Genomic DNA, 10,000 nt, shown 5'->3' with positions numbered 1-10,000 from the left:
TTTTGTTAAATGGTACCAACATAGCCGCGATGACGTAACGTGCAAGAGAAGTTAGAACTAGAAAGATTCGATAAATCTCTTTACCTTTGGTGTTTTTTTCCCATTTCAGATCACATTCTATGGCTAGTAAGATTCTTTGTTTGAGTCGTATCCATATTCATGTGTTCCCTCACCGTTAAACAAAGAAATGGTACTTTAGGGAATGACAAGTGGTCTGGAATGGGAAAACATTACGCCCAAGTTAAAGAGGTCTATTCCCGAGAGGAAAAGGAATTTTTGATCTGCTATATAACATGCCCGCCGTCGGCACGTGCTAAACCCCTATTGCTGGGTTTCCCTTGACGTCATTTCCTGTCTCGTGCGGATTGTTCAATAGCGGAATCACAAGTTTTCACTGTACAGTACAGCGTTTGACCACCATTTGGAGCAGATAATGAGATTCAAAGACTTTTATCAGCTGATTGAAACCCAAGAAGTAGAATAAAGACGTGATAATTCTTGAGGTACATGTTAAGTCATAGCGGCCATGTTGGTTGACCATTAACAAAGCATTCCTCATTAGCTCCTCTTGTTAGATCAACCAACAGGGCGGCTGTTTCATTGTTATCCTCCTATTCTTGGGGTGCATGCTACATCATAGCCACAATGTTAGTTGACGATAACAAAGCATTTCTCATTAGCTTCTCTTGTTAGATCAACCAACAGGGCGGCTGTTTCATTGTTATGTATATCTCAAGGGATTTTGAGTCACGTGGCTGAACCCCCAAAAAAGAGGATCATCAAAAAGAGTTCGATTTTTACGTACATTTGTTATCTGGTTCCTCTTCCAGCAACATTTTACATGAATCGAGCTCATTTTCTAGTAAAGAACTGTGTATCGCTGTTAACTCTGCCCTGGAAAGGAAAAAAAGAAACAAAAAGAAAAACAAAATTGATCAGTAAGCATCAACTATAGATACTTTAACCGAGACCACTTCGGCCCCGTCCACACTAATTTTCACATTTTCATTTGAAATTGTATTTTACGATAATGTGATTTGGAGGGAAGGCAAGGGGGGGAGCCATGATGATTATAATAACAGCATCGACTTATCCACTGGATAAGGATTTCTCCATTGCAAAGCACTATCCACCCTTCGTACAGCCGGGCCCTGTTGATGTCATCTAGTGGAAAATAAGAGGACATACCACGCTAAACCATCGAAAAATTGTTAACTTTTCGATGCGTTTTGTGTGGACAGGAGAAAAAGTGACGGGATTGAACTCAGTGAAAATCCAACGGGGAACTCGAAACTACCGAGTACGAAAAATAACCAATGACGATGGATGTCATTTACCTTAACAGATGGCAGTCGCTGGACATGAGCCATGCTTCTTCTTGTCCTAACGAAACAAAACACGTAAATATGGTCCATTTAGAAAACAACTTTCGAAAAAAAAATCCATGTCACGTGATTTTCAAGAAGCACGATCTGATCACGTGCAAGGTTTGTTTTCTCGCCACGCGAGGTACGGTGCTTTGGTCCTATAAAGCCCCGTTTACACTAGCGATTTTCGCGGCGATTTTTGCTGCGATTTTTTTGCGATACTGTCCATGATAAATAATGGTAAAGAATTTACTTGTAAAGTTTTTTCAGAATACCAAGATTTTCCTAGACGAATGTCTCTTTTGAAGGATGAGACAAAAGATTTCATACTTCCGAAAATTGCCACAAAAATCGCCGCAAAAATCGCCAGTGTAAACGGGGCTTAAAAGGCAATTTTGGTTAGGTGGAAGTCTTGGTTTCCAAGGATTTTGTTATGCAACGATACTCTCTTTCATATTTACCTTTTGTCAGAGATATCTTTCTTGTCAATTTATTCTCCATCAATGGTACAGTCACTATTATAGAATCAATGTTTTCTTCGAAAGAAAAATTACATATGTGTCTTCTGTTAAGTACAATAATGCACACTAAAAACAGCATATCAGCGAACCAAGCCCGAGGTCTCCATTACGAATATTCGAGCCACCATCTGCGGTCGTTAATGCGCAAGCTCAAACTATTACTTGCAGTCAAATGCGATTTGCCGGTTCCTCGCATATACAGTCAATTCAAAAAATGTAGTCGTCCACTAACTCAAGCCTACGTGACGCAACCGAAAGGAACTCTGGGTAGCAATCATTGAAGCCGAGTTGACTCCATAATTTTATCTGACTAGTTATGCCTGGTTTACAGACCGAACCTTCGTAGGCGAGCGGGAAGTGTCGAAGGAGACGTTTTTTTAATGCCTTAATATTTTCGAAATTGTGAACTGAATCATAACTACTTTGTTTTTCTTTCCCTAAACCCGAAGACATGCATTTGATGGATTGTTTCTCGCCATTATTATCTTATTACTAGCTGGAACAATTAATTCAGAACGAATATTCAACCGCTTCAGTGATTTTTGCCCATTATATTTCTTTCGGTCCAGTCGCGTAGGCTTGAGCCGGTCGACTTGAGCACTCAACTCACATGTCAGTGATTTTTATAGAGTGAAAACCGGAAAACCCGGATATAAACTCTCGTTGGAAGAGAGAGAGAGAGAGAGCAACACACCAAATAAACTTAACTCACATATGGGGTTCAGTCGGGAATCGGACCCGGGACAACAGGCTTGAATTATCTACACGCATAGTGGTGAGAGACAGCGTGTTAACAGCGCATGCCCACTAAGATATTGCCTTCCACCATAGCAGCAACCACTGACCGCCAAGCAACGCAGGCTATGTAAACCATGAATAGAAAATTTGGAGAAAAAGCAAGGGAAAAAAGTATCTGAAAAGGATATCCAAATCTGACAAGGTTGGTGTGTAGAGAAAACATTTCTCCACGTTCCCTTGATTTCTTCATCATTTACTTTAACAACAGTGTTGCACGCGGACACCTGAAATGGTAGAATCATTGTATTTAGTATTTATACCACACCATTGAAAATACAGCCATACAGAATACAGGTTCTTGTACATTTGCTGGTGTCCCACTGTTCCTCTCCATCAGACAACGCGGCCTGCAGTAGTTTTCCCCCCCAATGATGTGGGATAATATAGTTGTATGAATGCTTTCTCATGGCACACAAAAACAAGCCCGAAATGCACTATGAGCGATGTGAATGCAATCCGGGCGAAAGGTCACAACGATATGGACTTGAATTTTCCCGCGCTTTAATGCGCGTTTTATCCGGCGGCATATTTTCTTCTGTGCTGATATTATTTGCATATAATCCACAATACATTTTAGGCATGCATGGCATGCAACATGCAAGGAATATTCCATTCTCAAAGTCTATCTTAGCGCCCTTTGTCGAATTTGCTCTTTGGATTCACATGCATGCGCTTCGAGTTCACCATCGATAAGCTTAAAAGCATCAACCATCTGCTGCGCAGGTCCCCCGCCCGCCCCAATTGGGAGTTGGCGAGTGCGACTGTGCGCGAGTGTTCACCAGCCCAGAGGTTGTTTCAGGGATCGATAAAAAATGGCACGATTAACGGTTCTGTTTTTAGTTTACCTTGATTGGCTGTGAAAATTGGACAAGTAACGTGACATGGCCAGGAAATGTCTTGACGTACATACAAGTGATATCCATTGGTATTTGAGCTATGAATGGGATTACAAAACCTCAAAGAGATTAGGATTAAAATACATACCAATATCAATTCTTAATGCATGACTCTATACTGAGCCTGCTTTTCAGATGCGACAGAATAAGCTTAAGCTAGAAATCCTTCCGATCTCGCTTCTGTCGCGCCCCGAGCCCGTTTTCTGAATTAACTTTGTCATAAGTTCCCGCCAAAACCACAGGAACTCCAATTGTATAAATGGTTTCTTGAGATCCCGACATTATGAAAATAGGTTTAATAACCCAAGTTAGTAATTATTTAAATCTTTCCAAGAACTACTGATAGCTCATCTAGAGGGATTACAATGCTTCAGTGTTAAGAATATTTATAGACTGCGAGCAGACCCTCTATTTTCCTTGGTCACTGTCCGTCTGTCTGTCCGTGTCGATTGGCCGAGGAAGATTGGTTACGAGTCAAAAGTCTGTGGGGGAGGGGCTGGCGAGGGAGGGACGAAAGGAAAATAGAGGGACTGCTCGCAGTCTAGAATATTATGTCTTACCCACCTCTTCCCAGCAGCCATCTATGGTAAAACCACGCACTCTGATCGTTAGGGTCCGTGAAGAAAGCATTTTGAGCCAATTCAAATTCTGAGAATCAGACATGGAGAATGGCGAACAAAATAATATCAATCCCAAAACGAATTCCATTACAGCGCTTCTCAATCAAACGCGCGAGAGAGCACACAGAACGCGGTGTGCACTTTCTATTTTTTCATTCATCAAAAGTAATGACTAAAGTAGTTTGTAATTTAAAAAAATATTTGAGATATAACGCGCGCGCTGATTGGCTGGCTAACGTGTTTATATTAGAGAACAGAGACAAAGAGTTCATTATAGTTTATATTAGAGAACAGAGTTCAAAAATATTTTATAAAAGCAATATGAAACGAGTGCTTAGCTCTTAGTCTGTACTTTGACATTAACACTCTGGAAGCTGTAAACCAATCACGATACAGAGTGAAAACGGTAGCCTATCAGGAGAGAGCAGAATTAGAACTCATTGACCTCAGTCAATCCCGATGTTTCATTCCCACGGTTGTTAGTATCCACGCTTTTTCTCAGATATAAATTAGATCTTTTAACTGAATATAATCAAATTAAACTCAAAGACCTCAAAAGGAAATGTCCCTGGGAATCAACTCAGTTTGTTTCCAAAAATACACACATTAATATAGAAGAATTTCAAAAATCCATTGAATCCAAGACGGCCAGGTAAGGTTACCACTTGACATTCTGTGGGATAATTTGCTGCTGACAAGGTTATTACTTGACACCAGGAGTCCTGTGGTTAATAGAGATCAGAATTTTTCCTCGATGTAGTACATTTAATATAATTTGGATGGTTGAATAGATGGATTGTTTCAGATGGATAAATGAGATGAATAGATGGAAGGAAGGATGGGAATGGTTGAATAGCTGGTTTGTTACAGATGGATAAATGGCATGAATAGATGGAAGGAAGGATGGATGGTTGAATAGATGGTTGTCTACAGATGGATAAATGGATGGATAGATGGAAGGAGGATGGGATGGTTGAATAGATGGTTGTTACAATGGAAAATGGATGAATAGAGGAAGGAAGGATGGGATGGTTGAATAGATGGTTGTTACCGATGGTACTGGATGTAGATGAAGGGATGGGATGGTTGCCTGCTGTAGATGCGCGTTGTTACAGATGGGATGAATGGCCATGAATAGATGGGCTGGTTGCGGAGGGAGGGTGGCATTGAATGTACCTGGGGGGATTGGGTGCTGGTATGAATACGCTGTCGATGAGATGGTTGAATAGACCTAGATAGATGCTAAGATGGGTTACTGGCTGCCTCTCATGGCCGGACAGGTGCTGGGCTGGTTTTGCCTCACGCTTGTTGTTCTCCCGCTGGCTCACAGATGGATGCCTCCTGGACGGCCGGACTTGGGCTGGTTCTCTGCCTCCGCTTGTTTGTTCCCGCATTGCTCCCCTGTCTGCCTCCGTGGATGGCCTTGGCCGGCCTGCCTTGGCTGGTTGCCTCGCTGCCTGTTCCCCGCTGGTTGATGGTTCCTGGCTGCCTCGCTGGCCGGCTGCCTGGTTTGCCTCCTCGCTGTAACTCCGCTCGCTGGGAGGGTTGCTGCTCGGCTGGTATCCTGGCTCCCTCGCTTGGCCCGAGTGGCTTGGATAGATGGGTGGATAGATGGGTTAATGAATGAATAGATGGAAGGATGGGATGGCTGAATAGATAGGTTGATAGATGGATGGATAGATGGGTAAATGGATGAATAGACAGAAGGAGGGATAGGATGGTTGAATAGATAGGTCGATAGATGGGTTAATGGATGAATAGATGGAAGGATGGGATGGTTGAATAGATAGGTCGATAGATGGATGGATAGATGGGTAAATGGATGAATAGATGGAAGGGAAGGATGGGATGGTTGAATAGATGGATGTTACAGATGGGTGGATAGATGGGTAAATGGATGAATAGATGGAAGGAAGGATGGGATGGCTGAATAGTTGGTGAAAAAAAAAATTGATAGCGTGACAATCACAGTGAAAAAAATTACATGTAATACTTTAGATGTACAGTACCAACTACCTTTTAATAATGCACTTTCTTCTATCCGATCTGGGTTTCCACTTGGATCAGGATGGATCAATGGAAGAAGCTTGCTACGGTAATGCCATGATGAATAATTTGAAAAATTTTCAACAATTTTATCAGTACTAAACTTGAATTCCTCTTCAGCTGTAATGTTGGCCTTTTTTACTACGATCCTGCGATAGTCCCAGCAATGAACTGAAATCAAGGAATATTAAGGTAAATACAGGACCATGCCCTGACTTAGATCAGCCCAGAGGTTGTTTTAGGGTTGGATCTGTGAGTTAGCCATGCCCTGACTTAGATCAGCCCAGAGGTTGTTTCAGGGTTGGATCTGTGAGTTAGCCATGCCCTGACTTAGATCAGCCCAGAGGTTGTTTCAGGGTTCAATCTGTGAGTTAGCCATGCCCTGACTTTGATCAGCCCAGAGGTTGATTGTTTCAGGGTTTGATAAAATTTATGATGATAAAAGGAATGTTAAACTCACAGTTTCTTTCATCAAATGAAAGAAATAAATCACAGAGCTGAAGCTCTTTTTTCCAGTCAGCCTTGGGTAGGAATTCATTAATCCATTGGCGATGGTGCCAAACCCCATAAGATTTTGGATTAACTTTAAGACAGCCTTGAAGAAATGACAGCTCATTCTTACACAGCTTCTCTAGATTTTCATCAAATCCACTAAAAAATAGAGCAAAATGACAATTGAAACATGTCAGACCAAAAAATCTAATCCCCATTCATTGGTATGGATACTTTCTCTACAGTTGTGCATCATATTATGTAGAACTGCATAACACATTGTATAAAAACTGCCTACCCTATGCCCTATCACTCTACTGGATATATTTTCTGGAACTACAAAATGTACCCTCATTAGCCCACCCCCCTCCCCCCTTGAAAGATTCAATCCCACCCCCTCTCCATGGATAAGGTAGAGATATTTTTTGGAACTATGTGTAAATTATTACTCTTCTCATGCTCTCTCAATCGCAAACCCTTCTCAAGAAATTCCAATCCCCTCCATGGTGAAGATATAATTATTAGTACTTGATGTTCCCTCCTCCCTAGGTCCCCCCCTTTGGGCAGGGTGGAGTGCCAGAAACAAATCATTACACATAACTAGAATACCGCATCAAATTAGCTGTTCCAAGCTTGAGGAAAAAAAACAGGGTCAATGAGGTACATTGTGGGACTGTTTTAGGGGACATATTTCCAAGATAGCAGCTATTATCCCCTAAACATTACCACAATGTACTGTAATACAACTCAATCCAGTTTTCCCCTCAACCTTGGAACAGCTAATACTGACGTGCTTATGGGCAATAAAGATATTTGCCAGTCTCGTATGCTGTGTGCAGAAACTCGAAAATTAATCTTTGCTAGCAAGTTTTTTGAAAAAATTCCTAATGTTTTAATTTACATGATCAAACATCCTGTAAAGTTTCGATTAACTAAATAACTCATCAAGCCAAAATTTGCCTTTCACATATTACCCAAAAAGTCACAATAAAAATATTGTAATAAGTGAAAGATATATCCAAGTAGATTTCTATTTGCTTACTTTTCATCTTTGAGTTTGAGAAATGTTTCTCTTCGGAAATTCCACAGGGTCCCAAAATCTGGGTTGGAACTAAGAAGCTGTTCTGTGAGGCGTAATGCTTCTTCATCATGTTCATCATTCTTCCTCTGCAAATTTGTTTCATAGATAAATCAATCAAAACCATTGTTTTCTTGTTTGTATTCAGATCACTTAACTATTTTTATCAAGTTCATTAATGAGAAATATCTAACACCTTAATTGCCCTATTTCACTATGACGTCACATCAAAACAATCTATTGTTTTAACGCAAAGGATCATAGTCCTCGGAGGGGGTCAAATCAACGCAAATTCAGTGAAAATTGTTCTAAAACCTGTATCAATCCACGAAGAGAAGTAGAATAGCCAGCAAACGCTTAGAATATTTTTTAGTATATATTAACACATATTATATCTGAAAACCAGGCCATTTTAGATTAAACTGTTTTGCTAGGAGCAAATTTTGTTTTCTATTGGATTGGTGATTCTATCCCCCACATAAACAAGCAGTGAAGTCATAGTGAAATAAGGCAATTAACACCTAGGAAAAGGTTTTAAAATGAGTACAGAATACATGTAGGTTACTTGCATTTTATCATCATTTACTAGCTACCACTACCAGCATCCCTTGCACACTTTTTTATTAAGTTAATTAGCACCAATTGCCCAATGAATGAGAAAGAAACTTCACAAAGCATTTTGGTAGCAGTAGTAAAATGATGCCATTATGCAAATGCCTATTGCCATTATTTGCATTCAATTTTAACATGGATTTTCTTAATCACTCACTTCAATCTCTTTTTTTTTATTATAAAAATAAAATCATTTTCCTTGACATTTCATCAGTAATAAATATACAATCTGTGTGAGCTTTACCATGGCTTGCCATTAATACAATTAAAATGTACCCACATACAGATTAGCTGCTGATATTTGTATACTGTATATTACTTTATTACGAAAGGATAAAATTTGAAATTTAACTAGTTTGGACTACACATATGTCAGATGGGAAACAACAGAAGTTATTGAAATACCATACATATTAAATACTAGAAGTGTTCTGGCAATATACCTCCTTGGCTCGGGTGTAACATTTTCCTATTGCAGACCTGCATTTCATTCCCTAGAGTATTTTATTTCTTTGTTACACTGTTGTGCTCGGTTGCACATGAGAAGAGTGACATACTGTAAATATGCCTGGATACGACTCAAAAAAAGACTCTTACTTTCAAGGGAATGACACATGGTTTGAAATAGGAAAAGATTATGCATAAGGTAAAGAGGTATTCAGTATACTAAAATGTCAGTTTTAAATGTTAATCAGTATGCATGATCTAGTCATCACTTCACAATGTTTGATCTAACTATACTGTTTTGATTATCTAAGTAAATTGACAGTTTAATTTATGAATAGATTTTTTCATACCTTTGTAAAGACACGCTGTGTAGCTTCATTATATATTTTCATTTTTTTCTCCCGTTCCTTTTGTTTTGCTGCAGCCTGTTCAGCTGAAGTCCTGACTTTGAGTCTGCCATGCTGAATCAGAAGGAATATCATAAGCTCACTCTCATTGATCATTATCAATATTCAATTCAGTCCTAAAAAGTCAAGAATAACTTATGATATCTGCAGAGAAACACTTTGAGACTGCAACAATAGATATGATGTTCCTATGCTCTTGACGTGAACATTAGAGTTCATTTCAGTAAGCTAAATATATCAAAGCCATTTGTCCACAGTAAACAGGCAAACATCCTTGATGCAATGAATAAGTCAAAAGTAACCCTCCAAGCGATATATATCCAGAAATTTTTGATTCAAATTTGTCAAACTTGAATGGCAAATATTTTACCACTTTTGAACTAAGGATAACATTTCGTTCCAAAGAACTTCTTAATACGATCTTTCAGGAAAATTAATTACTGTTATTTTTGAGCAAATTTGTTGGAGTATTTTCTGTTTGGAATTCTTTTGCTTCACTACAGATGATGCAATAACTAATCTTTGTTCGATGGAGGCAGCGGCCGCCACGGGGCGGATCGGCCCGGAGAACCACGGCCCTGCTGGACGGCGCGTCGCAGGGCGCTCGCCTTTCCCCGGGGCTACCCCTGTCGAGGGGGGGGGAGGCTCTCCTCTCCAGCCTCTTGGCCGCTATGACCAATTCCCCTCGGTTGGTGTTCACCTTTTCCCTATAGCCC

At 40.1% G+C, this 10,000-nt stretch overlaps 1 protein-coding gene and 1 long non-coding RNA gene across 2 annotated transcripts in view; one reads left to right on the top strand and one right to left on the bottom strand.

Annotated features, from left to right (window-relative positions):
* Positions 1 to 9,395, bottom strand: part of LOC116297428 (geranylgeranyl transferase type-2 subunit alpha) — an 18,404-nt gene extending 9,009 nt beyond the window's left edge. The window contains exons 1-10 of the mRNA XM_031705652.2: positions 9,228 to 9,395; positions 7,783 to 7,907; positions 6,709 to 6,899; positions 6,219 to 6,419; positions 4,147 to 4,230; positions 3,532 to 3,620; positions 2,815 to 2,910; positions 1,829 to 1,925; positions 1,338 to 1,383; positions 806 to 894 (exon numbers count right to left, since the gene is read on the bottom strand). Of these exons, the coding sequence (XP_031561512.2) occupies positions 806 to 894; positions 1,338 to 1,383; positions 1,829 to 1,925; positions 2,815 to 2,910; positions 3,532 to 3,620; positions 4,147 to 4,230; positions 6,219 to 6,419; positions 6,709 to 6,899; positions 7,783 to 7,907; positions 9,228 to 9,380 (1,171 nt within the window). The 5' untranslated portion in view covers positions 9,381 to 9,395. The remainder of the gene's footprint in view (positions 1 to 805; positions 895 to 1,337; positions 1,384 to 1,828; positions 1,926 to 2,814; positions 2,911 to 3,531; positions 3,621 to 4,146; positions 4,231 to 6,218; positions 6,420 to 6,708; positions 6,900 to 7,782; positions 7,908 to 9,227) is intronic.
* On the top strand, positions 4,633 to 6,431 carry LOC148909196 (uncharacterized). The gene is made up of 3 exons (XR_016120487.1): positions 4,633 to 4,854; positions 6,270 to 6,297; positions 6,369 to 6,431. It is a non-coding gene; the product is annotated as an uncharacterized LOC148909196 (long non-coding RNA).
* Positions 9,396 to 10,000: the final 605 nt, after the last annotated feature.

The sequence above is a fragment of the Actinia tenebrosa genome, unplaced genomic scaffold (genome assembly GCF_029948245.1).
Source record: "Actinia tenebrosa isolate PJP-AT-01 unplaced genomic scaffold, QUT_ActTen_1.0 PGA_scaffold2__45_contigs__length_23673736, whole genome shotgun sequence".
Lineage (NCBI taxonomy): Eukaryota > Metazoa > Cnidaria > Anthozoa > Actiniaria > Actiniidae > Actinia > Actinia tenebrosa.
Note: the sequence above shows the minus strand (reverse complement) of the source record. Positions and strands in the feature narration are given on the sequence as shown.